At 29.3% G+C, this 16,361-nt stretch overlaps 2 protein-coding genes across 2 annotated transcripts in view; one reads left to right on the plus strand and one right to left on the minus strand.

Annotated features, from left to right (window-relative positions):
• Positions 1-15,472, plus strand: part of LOC119676564 — a 17,787-nt gene extending 2,315 nt beyond the window's left edge. Inside the window, exon 2 of the mRNA XM_038087804.1 lies at positions 15,008-15,472. Coding sequence (XP_037943732.1) covers positions 15,008-15,472 — 465 coding nt within the window. The remainder of the gene's footprint in view (positions 1-15,007) is intronic.
• LOC119679589 (putative uncharacterized protein DDB_G0277255) overlaps positions 1-16,361 on the minus strand; it is a 103,906-nt gene that overhangs the window by 63,209 nt on the left and 24,336 nt on the right. The window lies entirely within an intron of this gene.

Here is a 16,361-nt window from a genome sequence, read left to right on the forward strand (position 1 = left end):
AAACCCAGCGGCACCATTATGCCAGCGCTGAAAAAGTAAGCGACGAGGTAATAGCTCTTCGTTTTTATTTTTCTTTGTTTTCGACATTTGTGTTCGACACAGGCAATTTCGGAGTTGAAATTATAAAAGAATGAAGAAGAAAAGCAAAGGAGTATTAAGAATTTCTTGTTTTGCCTACATTGTATACATTTAGTCTGCTTTTGATTTTAGTGAAGTGCGAACAGTGAACAATTTTTAATTTTTAAAATCAAATAAAAAGCAAAAATATAAATAAAATATAATTTGTAATTTCACATAAACTCACTGTAAGTATATGCAAAATTAAGTAAATATATTTAAAATGATAATTGAAATTTTTGTTTTGTATTATGTAGATGCTACTGCGTCAAGAACGATTAAATGACCAATGTGCTGCGAATGCAGTCATTCTAAAGCAAGGGGTAATCAGCTGTAGTCATGTAGTCAGCTGTTTCAATTGGAAAATTTTACAATTCAAACTGAGGAGGATTTAATTCAATTTAATGAAGAAATCACTGCCGTTGAAGTAGTTGTAAGTTAAATTATATATGTTTCTTACTTTCAATTTCAACTTATTAATATATTCACATGTAACAATTTTACTAATTCATACATTTCTTTTCATCTATTACGTTATTTATAGACTGCATCAATGAGACGCGTTATTAAAAAACAACCAATTACGCGAAAAATTTCCTGGAATTTTGGAGAATGGTACCCAAGGCAAGAAGTCCTTAAGAGCATTAGAGAATGTGACAGCAGCACTTTTTGGTATGGTATATTGTACATAATTAACTTTAGCGTATACAATAACATACTTTTGTATTTACAGATGCTTTAAGTACAGATGGTAAGCCGGAACAAGTGATCGAGTCGAGTCTGGAAATCTCTTCAAGGTGTTAGTAACAATTTCCAGAAAAATATTCATCTATATAAGTATGTTATATTTTTTTATGTAAATATTAATATTTTAATTTTATAAAACATAAATATAAAATATAATTTATCCAAAAAAATTTATAGTATTTTATTTAAAAATCAATAGCATAGGTAAAATTTAAAAGGTAAGCGAACATGTCAGCGCTGATATGTTGCATTACAAATTCGAAAAGGTAAGCTAACATGTCAGCGCTGATATGTTGCATTACAATTTCGAAAAGGTAAGCTAACATGTCAGCGCTGATATGTTGCATTACAAATTCGAAAAAGTAAGCGAACATGTCAGCGCTGATATGTTGCATTACAAATACGAAAAGGTAATCGAACGATTCAGCGCTTGCCCGCAATGACATGCACGTGTTAAAGTAATTAGGAGTTTCCTTTGAATAATCAGCGCTAGGCATTACCATTCAGCGCTGAGGGAATCGATTCCCTCAGCGCTGAAAGTCCCGCTGGGACTTGTCTAAGCGTCTATATATGTGTGTATATTCTCTGGTGTGGATTCATACGTAGCAGCGCATATTTTGTTACAAATTATTTGCATATTTTATGAAGGCATTTCTGCTAATGAAATCGCAGTTAAGTTTGTGGAAGGCGTGTATATTTTGTTGCTTGTATGTTGGAAAAATTTTAATGAATTTAATTTGGCATAGTTGAGTTTGTGGTAAGCTTAAGTTTACCATATTTTTATTACATATTTCATAATAAAATATATCATGTAATTAGTTAATTAATGAATGGATATGTAGTGGTGGATAATTTTACGTTTATGAGTTCATTATATAAATATGACATGAAGAGGGATAATTTTACATTATATGTTCATATATTATTGTTATTAATTATATTAATCTTAATACACATATATTTTTTACTATGTATTTAAAAAAAATATATTTAGAAATATATTTAGAATGTTAAAATAAATTTTGTATTAATTTTTTTTTTTAAATAACTTTAATTCTGTTAAATTAAGCATGATCTGAATTTGATTCTGAATTTGAAATATATAATGATACATAAGTATAGTGCAACTGTTTTTTAAATAAAAATACTTTTTTAAAAATTTCATGTAGTGTATTTATATATTTTTTAAGATGATTTCATTAAAAAGAGTGTCTTTTGTAATTATTACATATATGGTATGATATCAGGTGTTTCCATTTGAATAAATTTTTTTTTTCCTACATCGTTGTGTTTGTTATAAAATTTTTAATCCCTGTATCTACTGAACTCACCCTTGTTCTTAAGTTTTTCACTTCCTAATCAAAAATTTATATGCTGCCAATAAATACAAAGGTTTATTTTTAATAATTATATATAATTTTTAATTTTTGCTAATGCGAAGTGCTTGAATTTAATCTATTTTCACACGCCCCTTAATTAATGGATTGCATTCGATACGTGTTCGCTCATTGTTCCCTATTGGTTTCGATTTCTTTCGAGAATTCAGAAGAAATTAAGGCCGTACATGAGCACTAAATTTCATATAATTTAAACACTTTTTTTTTAAATTACTGCAGATATTCAATCCAATTTCAAATCAAATATTTGACAACTGTCATTTTAGCATTTTAGCATTTGTGTTATTATTGTTATTAGAGATACAATCATTTTTGACCATAGCACCAAACCTACCCCTAATACTGCAGCACAGCATTACGACAACAACAACAACAACAACATACAGTACACACGGGCCAACCAGCATTAAAAAACAAAACAAAAAGAAACAAAAACAAAAAAAATATCAAAAATGAATTACAAAAATAACTTGAAAATTTGCTGGATCAAAATGCCTGTTATTTGCTTAACGATTTCCGTTTAAATATTTTCAATGCTACTTGCTGCTGCATAACACCCACTCGTGCTTACAACGCACGACATATATAAACAAACATACCTCACGGCACACATAAACAAACATACCTCAGCACACATATAAATAAATATTCATACAAAATACATACATACAAGTACCACTGTGCATTAACAAAAACTCAATAATAAAATTTATAAATTTGTCAATAAAATAAGTGGAGAAAAAAGACAAAACAAAGAAAACAGAATTTAATACAAAATAAAATGATATATGAAGAAACAGAACAATAACAACAAAAATATAACTGTTTTATTGTTTGGTGGCACAAATGTACTCCTACTACAAATACTACTACTTAGATACCAATGTATGCATTCGGCACAATGAAATGCAATAAAAAGCACGAATATACAAACACACCTTATTGCTATAAACAACAACAAAAAAAGGTAAATGAGTATAAAATTTAGCATGTGAGTTCATGCCACAGACAGCAGGTGTAGCAGACATATTGGCGCACATGTTGCAACTGAGTGAAGCACTGGAGTTACTTACTTAAACCATGTCAAAGCATGACAAAGAAATTACAAAACAAAATTGAAATTCTAACAAATTTGTTATTGTCTTCTTCATAACTGGCACCGACTGTGCGACTGTCTAACTGACTCACTAAATCATATAAGCACACATACACAAAATAAGTTCGCATGCAATGCTACTGCCAGTAATTCGCCGTTATATATCGTTCGTTGCTTGACTTTGGCTTAATACGGCAAGGCAGTCAGAACTCAAGTAGCTTCATAAAGCATAAGAAAATGTTTGAGATTCCTTAGCAGCATTTGTTAGTCAGATTTCCAAGAATGTAATCATCCCTCTGTGCCGCCGTTCGTCGTTGTGCTAAAGTTCCTTACTTGCTTCTTGCTGTAGAAAAGTTGTAGGTTGATGTGAGGAAGAAGTATACAAGGTTTCCTGCTGCCCCACTATTGACTTCATCTACCCAAGGAGTGAAATAGCAGGCATTGTATAACGAGCTGTGCTTGTTACTTTTATTTGTTTTTTTTTAGTTTTTATATTATTTTTTCCTTTTTTTTTATATTGAATAAGCTTAAATGTGCCAAAGGCTGGTAAGCTTAAAAGGTTCCTTCTTATATGTTTGTTATACTTGTATTTTTCATGCTACTTACATATATAAAAAATGACATTTTAAATGTTTTTGCTACTCAGTTGCTGTCTTATAATGTTGGTTGTTGCTGTGTTTGTTGTTGTTGTTATTGTTGTTTGAGAAGTCACATGTATACAAATGACTTTATACATTTTCAGGTATGTTTCTTTATAAGTATGTGTATGTGTGTGTGGGGCAGCATTATAAATTTATGTAAGTGAATTTATTATGACAGCACTCCGTTAGTAGTGCTTGCTTTTTAATATAAGTATGAGCTAAACAAAAAATATTTGTTTGTATGTGTTTGCCATTTGACAAGTCACTGACAATTTGAGCATTTAAAATGTCATTAATTAGTTTTATTAAAATAAAACCTTAGAGCACAAAGTAATTGCATGTTTTATTTTAATGAACAAATTAAATTTTTAAAGAAAAATAATGAATATGTTTATAATGAAAGATGGAAAAAAATGAGGATTAAAAATAAATAAAGTTAAAAAAATTGTAACAGATTAAAGTGTGCTTTAATACATTTGTTGTTTGAAATTTGTTTTAATACATTTGTTGTTTATTTAATAAATGAATGCTTATTACATTCTTTATTAATAAATTTGCATTTTCCTACAATTTTTATTATTTTGAATTTTTAATTAATTAAAGTTTATAGCGCAAACTCTTATATAATTTTTTAAATGTTCAATATTAGCGTCATTACTCTTGTGTATAATTTTATTCCATAATTATGAAGAGCTACTTCATACAAATAACGTCTAGTCAGTTGATTGGATTTACCCTATTCATTTACAAAAAACAGCTCTTATAAGCATTGTTGTTGTTTTAAATTCAGTTTAACAGCTAATAAAAGTATTATGAAAAAATTTCCTTTTGCTTTGAACTTTCTTGTTCTCTTTAAATTTTTAATTATTTTTTCAGTTTTTTCTTTAAATTTCTCAAAAGTATCCATTTGTTATGCAAAATATAATAAACTTAAATAATTTGTCACAATTCTTGAATTTTATTATTTTAGCAAAATATTTAGCACAAACATAAAATGGTCATTTAAAAGCGAAACCCATTAAAATATTTTTATGCTTTTTTTTTGTTTTACGTAAAAACCCAAAAAACAAATACTTAATCTCATTAACGCTTTAGCACAACGCATACATATACACACATACAAACAACTATGCATACAAAAATAATATGAAGCACATACATACAAATAATAAAAATAAAATAAAAATGCAAATGAAAATTATGCTCCCAAAGTGCTTAAATTACAAAAACAAATAAAATACAAAAACAAAAACAAATCAGTGCAAATGATGTTGGTTAAAAATGTTTGTGGTTGTTAATGCTGCTGCTGCTTCTGATGCTGATTTTGTGCTAAGCTTTTTACTTCAATAATGTTTTGCGTGCCGCGTTTAAGGTTCTCAGTCATCGTCGTCGTCGTCGTCGTAATCGTTATCGTCATCGTTTTTGTTGTCGGTATTGTAGTTGTTATTTTTGTTATTCTAGTTGTTGTTATTGTTATTGTAGTTGTTGCACACTTTTAAAAAGTCATCAATCATTGCAGTTAACTTAATTGCTTTTGTGTAAGAGTTTAAATGTGCTTGCAAATATGTTAATTTGTATTTATCTAAATAAATGGATTTTATGTGTGTGTTTTTGTGTGTGTGTTTGTGTGTAGGTATGTAGCAGTCACATTTGAAGCTTTAACAGTCAGTCTAATGGCCACAAACCATTAAAACGTTAAAGCAAAAGAAAAACAGTAAGAAATAAGATTAAAGTAGAAGGATGAAAAAAAAAATAAAGTTTGGGGTTTGCTAAGTAAAGAATTTTATTTGAGTCTCACAGGAAATGTGAAGACGCAGAAAACGGAAATAATGCGAAAAATTATTCAGTAAATCCGTTTTAGGCAAATATCGTCAAACAATCAGATTGAATAATAATATAATAAAAAATGAATTTATAAAATATGATAAATGTTACTTATTTTTGTGAGTTTTAATGGAAAATATTTTTGTTCAGAAATATTCTGATTTTTCACAATGTCATTGAATAGAAAAAAAAAATGATAATGTTATATAAAATGAAAGTTTACAGTAATTGTAAATTTCGTTTTGTATTATCTTGCATAGGAAAGAGAACTTTTAATGTAAGGGTGTAGAAAAATGGTGGAGGCAGGAAGCACAAATGAAATCATTTCCTTTGTTAGAGTTAAAAGAATTATATTGAAATTAAGAATTAAATATTGAAAAATTATTTTATTCTTTAATTTTAATTCAAGAATTAAATATTAAAAATATTTTATTTTTAAATTTTAATTCAAGAGTTAAATATTGAAAAATATTTTATACTTAAATTTTTACATATTTTCACATATATTCTTTATAAATAGTACGAAGAAAGTATATTTAGTTCGTTAAAATATTCTATACGTTCAAAAATCTTCGTCTAACACGTCTGCCTTCATTTCCATTTCAAATTCAACGTTCATAAAGTTGTCGTTCCCACACGAGCTTCAAGAGTAAGCATCAGATAACTCCACATCATATGTAAGTTTCAGAACGAATCAGAGACAAAAGTTAATTATATTATTATTATTCAAATATATAAGTAAATAAAATACTGGCAGCTTTGAAAATACTAATCAAAAAGGGCCAAACAATTTTTCTAAAAACATAACATAAACTATTAATAATTTAACTATAAGTATACTTTGCTGTTAATTTATGATAAATTGCAAAATAAATTGACTTGCGTCACTTAATTACGCTTAAAATGTCAACGATGTCTGCTGCTGACATATACATTTAAACACGCTTAATTAACGCATACAACGACAACAACAACAACAAACAAAGCAAAAACAAAAACCAAAAGAAAAAAATTCAAAAATATGCAAAAAAGAAATAACAGCTACGACAACGCAATATAAATACAACAAAAGCAGTATAGCCAAAAATAAATACTCAAGGCATAAAATTACACGCAGCATATGACGCCTGTTAGCCTGCTGATTTTAATATAGCGCTATTACCACTGCTTGAGCGGTTACTGCGCTGTCACAGTCACAGTCAACGGCGATGACGATGATGATACTGTTGCTATTTGTTACATTCATTGTCGCAGTAGTTGCTGTTTTTGTTGCCTCCTTATGACTTCCGTTTCTTTCCTCATAATTAAACAAGGCACAGACGTATAAGCGATTTACATACAAACAAATATTTTTATCAGAAACACACATACACAAATAAATTTATGAGTAAAGACACAATGTAATATATTGGCGTCTATGTTGGCAACAAATTAAAGTAACATTAAAAAGCAGAATCAATACAAATACAAAAAAGAGTGAGAGAAAAGTTTTCTTATAAATAAAATTGCTAACGCGCGACATTTTTGCTATGTTGTTTCCTCTGAATTTCTCTTACTTGACTTCAACTTAAGTTGTTGTTGTTATTGTTTTTTTGTTTTTATCCTTTCCATATATACAGCACTTTATAACGTGTTTATATGCACAAATAAATTGCGCTATCTTTTCGTTTAATTATCATTCAAGTTTTTTTTTTTCAATGTTGTGCTATAAAAAGCAATTAACAGTAAATTGATACGCAACATTTGCTGAAGGCATAAAGTTGCTAGCAGCGTTGTGTATAAGTGCTTGTGTGTGTTTGTGTGTTATGCGTGTTGCTGTGTTTGCGTTAAACGGCATTAAATCGTAATTAAAATATCGAAATTCTCTATTTATACATAAATTTATTGAGTTTCTCTCAACATTTGTAACATTGACAAGACAAACGGTGCATCTGACCGACTGTCAACAAACTTTTGGTCATTGATTTTATCGTTGTATTTGTAAAGTAAAGTATTCCCAAAGTTAAATGTTGATTGTTTTTTTTTTTATTGTCACTAAATTGTTTGCACGTGGAAGATTTAAACGACTTAGGGAACAAAAGTTTTCTTTTCTTTTCTAAACTTAATTATAATTAAACACTGAAGTGGAAATGTGTCTTAAGTACCCGTAAATGAGTTGGAATTAAGCGGCAGCCGTTTAACTGTTTTTAAGGGTTTTTCGCAGTTTCGATAATTGGATGATATTATTATTATTATGGTTGTTGTTGTTGCAGTTGCTCCTAATAAACTTTGGTAACGATAAATTTGTTTGCCAGCCTGTTTAATGACCCACTCATAAAATGTAAAATAAAATAAAAAAAGTACAATATATAAAAAGAAAAGGTTTAATTTGCTGAAAAATAAAAATTTATGTATATTTTACTGCCCTATTATTGGCATGAAGTATATTAAAGTAGAAATATATGAATAATTTAGTTATCCTTAAGTAGAAATTATTTTTAATTATGAAATGAACGAGTGAAATTGGCAATTTGTTGAAACTTAATATCTTTGTTTATAAAATAGATGATTCAACAAATACCAAGTAAAGATCAGAAACAAAGCAGTGCAATGTGGGAAGAAATTTGGAACAATAGAAAGGAAGATTTGCAGCTAGACTGATGCCTAATATAATAATCTGTCATAAACGGATATAAGAAGACACAAATTATAATCTTAATCAGATACTGGTGGGACATGTATACTTTTACAAATACCTGTCCCGCATGGTAAAGGCGGATTACCTGTTTGCATTTATGTCGACAGAGTAATATATATTTTGTAATAGTTCCGAGAATATAATTGAAAAGATTAGAGCGAACCCAGAGGATTGGCGTATAAAAGATTCTTATTTGATTAAAGTCCTCAAAATGAAGAGTTCTTGAAACCTAGATCTAGAAAGGAGAATAACGGGTAAAAAATTCGGTAGACTTCTGTGGTTGCACATCTTAAATCTAAGAAGTATGGCCCGTATAAAAAAAATCCTCTCTTCAGTAAACTTTGTTTAGTTAAGGTAGGTATGTAAAGTGGAAAGCGTTTCAAAACCTACTCAATTAGTTAAGAAAGCCGTTTTGATTCGACATAATATTTCACAGTAAAAGGATAGAAGTATTAGAACTAACCAGGGGTATTGATATATTTAAGTATCTAAATATATTAAAGAATGAGATGCCCAAAAATTTAAATTTGTCGCTAGATAAACCTGGATATAGACACAATAGGTGTTCCGGTATCTCCTGTTTGAGCGGTGATAGACATGTTTTATAGGAGATGCGACAGGGTGGGTCGAACTTAGCACCGTGCCGTCCTATAACCTGGTGTCCCGATACTTCCCATACTCCAGATATAAATCTAGATACTTCCGATTAACTTATATGTATAAAGTAGAAGATACTAGCCGAAGAGCTATGTAGCTTATTTCTTTGCGACTTTCGTCTATGTAACAGATCGAAGATATTAGCCTGAAAAGCATAAAGCTCTTGACTTATATTCTTCAATATTGTTTTATCAAAATAAATTTTTATAATATAATAAATGCAATTTCAAATTAAAATTTCTTTTATATGTTAAAAACAGATTTTTATACTGTAACTATTATATTATATATATTATATTCTTCAATATTATTTTATCAAAATAAATAATACATATTGTAATAAATTTAAAATTAAAATTCAATTATTTAACTTGTTTTTTGTGAAAAAAACATTATTGCTTTTAATAAATGATCAGTCCTTTACGATTGATTTATATAATTTCCCACACAATTGTATTTCTTACATATTAATTAAAGTTAAAAATCTGTTTTCCTACCTCACCTCTCCCACCCATGATCCCATTATGTCTTTCACTATTTTGCACTTATATGCAGTAACCCTTTTACTTTAAAAACTGCTCACCCACCCACCAGACAAAAACAGAAAAAAAAAAAATCCTTGAAAGCTACTCGAAAGTGTGTTCTCACACTTAATTTCACATTCTTCTTCTTCTTCTTACTGCAACTGTTTTTCTTAATGCTTCATGACTTAATCTGTCGCTTTGTTGGCCATGCTCAATTATAATAATTTACTGCCATTTTCGCTTTAAGCCTTTTTTCCGAGTTAAATTCGCGCGCGCACCGCCATAATGAATTTCGTACACGAATGACAAAAGTCCTTCGGAATGCCGTAAGTCATTTAAGCGGGTCGTATTACACATATATATATATATAAATATATATATATATATACTTATGGCCACACACAATTTTGCATATAACCCGCATGCAAAATTTCTTCTCCGCTATTTAAACTCTTTTTCGAGCACATTTTGCTGTTCGCATGTATTTTTAGCATTTTATCATTTACTACTTTTCAGCTTCGCTTATTTGGAATTGTTTGATGGCGAATGCTGTCATTTCTGCCATTCATCATTGAAAAGTGACTCAATTAATGATGTTGCCGACAACGATGCTAAGGACGCCGACGTTGTTGTTGTTGCTGTTTTTTTGTACTGTACTTCTAGACTGCGTGTTCTTGCGCCTCTTGTTATCTTGTGGTATGATGTTGAGCTGCAGTGCGTTGTACATTTTACTTTGGCTTTACTTTTTACAATTAAATTTATATATACAAATTTAAATACAAATTTATTTCATTTATAAAGATATAAACCATTTGTGTGTGCTCTGTCTGTATGTGTTCAGAAATTGTAGCGAAATTAAAAGCGAAATAAGTTGTTGATGTTAAATTTTAATGACTTTTTAAATGTAATGAAAGTAATTTTCACTGAAATACACTCAACACAGCAGCAGCAGCACACCAAAATTTTTGTATAAAAAAAAAAGAAATTAACTTTAATTCTAAAATAAAAAATAAAATATAAAACACAAAAATAGAGCAGAATTCAAAATGTAATGAAATAAAATGAAACAAAATAAGTGGGAGAGAGCATAACATAAAAACGTAAAAACTTTATTTTATACGTTCGTTCACGAGGGTAAATCCAATTGTGAAAATGGCTTTGGCAGCAAGGAAAGAAGGAAGGAAGGAAACAAATGCTGAAGCAGCAATACTGAAGTGGCTTAAATGAAATTAAGTAGTACATCGCTCCGTTTTACTCATATAATTATATACACACATATTTCCATATACACATACATACACTCGTTTATAGCTTAACAACTAAATTGTTCGCAATGAGTTTCTGTGTGTGTGTGTTGGTGTATAAAAAGGATTAATTAAAGTAGGGAAGGCGGCATTATGCTGAAGACACTGAGTTTTTAGGGTTTGTAATTAATTAAGTGAAGTTTGCAATTAAAGAAAAAAAATCAACAAACTCATTAGGATTATTTGAGAAGTAGTCAAATTAATTCAATTAATAGTATTATTATCATTTTTATTGTTTAAGAGATCAAATCAGTAGTTGTGAGATTTTTGGTTCTAACTACAATTTTTTGAAATCCAAAAAATATATTATAAAAATTTTATAAGATTTTCAATCTTACTTATTCACTTAATTGGCTATTGCAGACATTAGACGTCTAAGTCCACATCCAATAATCTCCGACCATTAATCCAATTAGTGACTTGCTTTCGCCAATTGGTAGTACTGAGTGCCTTGAAATCGTTTGTCATCTAGTTCTTTCACAGAAAATGAAAACGTCCTGTACCGTGTTTTCTGCTGGCAGTCTTGGTTCTTTCCCAGGATTGAATACATTGTGAATATCTGCTGTATGGTGAATATGCTACGACTAAGGCTACACCAATAAGGTTCGATCAGTCGGCTGCCGATAACTTGCATATGGGAACAGCCTAATACCAGTTGCGTACATTGTATGAACTCTGTGAAAGATTGAAGCGGTATGGCATCTCACTGCCATTATGACTCTGCAGAATGACATTAGACAGTACTCGTAGGTCCATCGACTCTCTTTTAGTCTTTTGATAACGTGCAAGCTTTCAGATAAGTTGATCTTTTATCACATGATTTTTCCAATTTCGAGATTAATATCATCATGCGCAAGGCAGGTCTTTATCATAAAAGCATTATTCTCTGCAAATGTGTTTAGCTCCGACAACATCGATATACTGCTGTTTACTGCTGTCGAAAAGAATGCTGTGAAAATATGTTTGGCGGTGAATGTGGAACTAATTGAGTACATATCGGTTATTGGTAGAAATGTGCATCGCAAGGACACCGATCTAATAGCTGTAGATTATAGTTTTGAAACTGTTTAGGATTTCCTTAGCACAAATAATAATAATGTCAACCTAGAAATGAAACGAAGAATCTGCTTAAACAGTACTTGCTACTACGGGCTCAGGAGGTAATTGGAATTCAGACGTATCCTCTTTCGACAAATAAAACTTACGCTATATAGGTTGCTCATCCTACCCGTGCTTCTGTATGCAGGTAGAAACATGGACGCTATCACAGAATGATGCAGTAGCACTGAGAGTTTTTGAGAAAACTCTAGCACTGTAGCACTGTAAGATTTTTGTTCCTGTATGAGTCGGCATGTCTTTGTAATATCTGTATGAACCACGAGCTGTACGAGTTTTATTACGACATTGATATAGTTCAGTGATTTAACATAGAGCAATTTAATTGGATTGTTCATGTTTTGAGCATGGATAAATATGCTCCAGCGAAAGAAGTATTTGAAGCGGCAGTTGAAAAAAGAAAAACTTAGAGGTATACCGTGTATCCGATGTAGAGATCAAGTTGTGAATACTAATCCCGCTTAATGTACGAGACTGGAGAATGCTCATCAGAGACACTGGAAGAGGCGTGTTGCGTCAGGCCGAAACCAAGTAATGGGGTTTTATCATCATTTTAGTAAGTAAATATATATAACACACATATTTATATGCTTTTTAATGAGATACGTCTTACTGCTTTTGGTACTAAATTTACCATATATAATACTATACATATAGATTATATATGTTTATATAACACCATATATGTTATTTTTTTTTTCTGGATCATTTTAGTAAGTATATATACCACACATAATTATATGATTTTTTTTGAGGTATATTATACTGCTTTTGACCCTACATTTACCATATAATACTACCAATATATAATATACATATATATATAATACCATATATTTATGTATGATATTTCTTTCTGCTCTTGAGTATGAAAATGAGATTTCAGTTACCGGTTCCTTATTTAGAGTTGAGTTTACCAGATTAAACTCTTTTGATGCCTTTAGGTAGAAAATAAAAATTCTAAATATGTGCTTCCATTACTATTTCAAATACGGTAAAGGAATTGCAACTAATTTTCCATTCACAAAGTAACTGCAATTGATTTATAAATAGAAAATATTGTTGCCATTTTTCGTATTAAATATACTTAATTATCCAAGTAGCTAATATTCATATTAATCACAAAAAATATTAAAAAGAAAACAAATAATTTGTATAAAAAAGTAATTACTCAAAGTGACTTGAGTCAACACAATTGCATTTGGTAATAAAAATTAATTAAAAACATTAGTGAAGAGAAAAAAAACCATTTACTTAAATAACTATTATTTATAAAAATAAATATTTCGCTTTAAGAAACTATTATAGCTTCAATTTAATTGAATGTGACTAATTTCCCTCGTACATAACGGCGAAATGACGGCACGGCGTATGAGTGACTAATTGTGCAGATGAATTTGTGTAAATTACTCATACGCTACGTAGAACAAATTCAGAGACAAACAGAGCAGCGAACAATTACAATAAAACTGAAACAACAATAAAAGTAAAAACTAAAAATTAATTTATTTAATTTAGAAATATTAATCTCAAAATGTTTGCACATATTTAATTATTACACAAATAAACAAGAATATTGTAGAAATTTTCTAATGAAATTTCATGCGAAAACATTTTAACAATTACGAATGTAATTAGTATCCGCAATTAAAATAAAAACTTATGCCACGCACAATGAGTTGCCCAAAATGTACATATAATTATGAGAATATAGGGTACAAGTTCCTAATTAATTTGAAATAAATGCGCATACATACACACATAGATATATACAAACGAAGGAACTCGTATATATGCAAATTCACACTGGGAGAGGAAAAAGTTTTAACAATTTTGTTTACTTTTAATTGCTACCATTTGTGCTCCACTGCATGCCTTGCATTTGTAACTTTCCATATAACTTTAGATACAAATATATATATGTATATATGTATACAGATATGTATATGCAGTCTGAATTTTGTGAAACCCCTTATAGACAAATGAATGCAATTCGGTCGTAAATGGCTAAAGTGTGCATAAATTTTGAAACAGTTTAGCTCCATCGAGTTTAAATGTTGGCGTTTATTTCAAAAGCCATAAATGCATTAATTAAAAGTACTTAATACTTTTTTGTTTTGTTTTATATTTTTTTTTATTTTATTACATTTTATTGCTGCTTTATTTGTTTATACACATAAAACTATATGAAGTTTAAAATTCATATAACGCATAAGTTATAGAGCAACAATCCAAAGTCATGCAAAAAGGATATTAAGAAATAAAAGCCAGAAATTATGCATTAAGTAATTTCTTCGTAAATTCTTCAACTATACTCAGTAAGGAAGTGTATATAGTATAAGAAGATAAATAGGTGTTGTATATAGATATATTTCTTCGTAAACTCTTAAACTATACTCAGTAAGGAAGCGCATATAGTATAAAAAGATAAATAAGTGTTGTATATATGTGCATATATGAATATGGACTATGGATATACCATATAAATGTATATATACTCATAGTAATTACGTTTTGGAAAGACCACATTATAGTTGAACCTGTTTTTAAATACTTGTAATTAAAATTAAATTAAACGACAAATACACAAGTTTTTAGTTTAATGAGTTTGTAATGAAGTAAGCACTTTACAATTTTAAATATTTCTCTTTTTTTAATCTAGTCTGTAAATTTTATGAATTACTTTAAATGCTTTAAAGTCATTAGAAGTTAAAATTATATCTTTAAATTGCAAATAAATGTCGGAAATAGATGTCATTAAAGTTTTTAATCATCTTAACTATTAGTTTATGTTTCTCTCATTATAAACTCTACTTAACATTTTTATTTAGTTTTTAAGCTAGAATTAAATATTTTTATCTTTTCACATTGACAGAAAAATATTTTTTATAATTATTAATTAATAAGATTGTCGTCAAGACACCAACACAAACCAGCAAGGCTGCTGCTCTCAATCTCGCCAAATCACTGAAACAAGAAAAAACTGTTGTTTATATACTGTCGAAGAAGACTTCAGCTACGGAATTGCAAGATGCCATTGCCGAAGCACCTCAACATGTTAATAAACCAGAAGTCTTCTTTATTAAATATCGCACAGCTGAAGAAGCTGCACATGCTCAGCGACAAATTCAAACACAGTACGATAGTTTGGGTGGCAGTTCCACTATTACAGATGAGGGTGTGGCACCAGTAATATCTGTTATAGGTTCATTAGATGCTCCTGAGGAAGAGGAAATTGATGAACAACAATTGCAGCAATTGCCACAGGAACAGAGTTCACAACAACAGCAACAAGTAACGCAATTGTATCAGCAATCGTTGGTGAATGGTAACAGCATTGGTAATCAATATTTGCCACCGAGTCAGTATTAGAGATCTTCGATGTATCTTTAGTTAATACTAAAGCTGTTACGAGGCTTAAGAGGCTTACGATGCAGTTTAGTTTTTATTGCATTATCTGTCTTTCATTATGATTTGTACATAACATTTTAATTTATTTAGCTTACAACTTGTCACCTGGTAATATCACAATGAAATGGAGATGAAAGCCAATGATGATGAGATTAAAAATAAAGTCCCTACGTATAATATATTTCGCTTATTGATTGTACATATTTAATATATTTCTCGAATCAAATGCTTCAAATGAATATAATTAACCGATTAATGCATATATTAAAAGTATTATACACTTTTTAATCAAGTTAGCTCGAATACATATATAGTAAATTACAAAAAAATAAACAATAAACGGCAAAAGCAAGAAAGTGTGCTAGTTAACAGCACTACATTAAGCAAGAAAGATATTTCGGTACGGTTAAAAATTTCTAAAGAAATCAACTGTATTTATATTTCCAATTCTACAAAGCTATCTACATATTTCTGTAATTAATTTGCATTTGTTTTTTTGTGCAAGAATAGCATTCAGAGTGAAAAAGGTCTTAAGAATAGTGTAAGTGCTACACTCATTACTTCTCTAGTTAATTTAAAGGGAGGTTAATTAGTTTATTAATATATGGGAAAAATTTAATTGTGATACATGTGTCGAAACTGGAAAATAAAATTTATCTTTTTTCTCTTTAATAACATATCAATTACAACTAAAAAAAATAAATTTTCAACATAATATTTTATATTAAAGATTACGTATAAATTTGTTAATAAGTGCTTGTATAAAGTAGTTACTTGGTATATTGTTGTAATATTTTAATATTAACACATGTTATAAAATTAAAAATATTTCGTAACTATTCTCCATTTG

Source organism: Teleopsis dalmanni, chromosome 2 (assembly GCF_002237135.1).
Source record: "Teleopsis dalmanni isolate 2A chromosome 2, ASM223713v2, whole genome shotgun sequence".
NCBI lineage: Eukaryota > Metazoa > Arthropoda > Insecta > Diptera > Diopsidae > Teleopsis > Teleopsis dalmanni.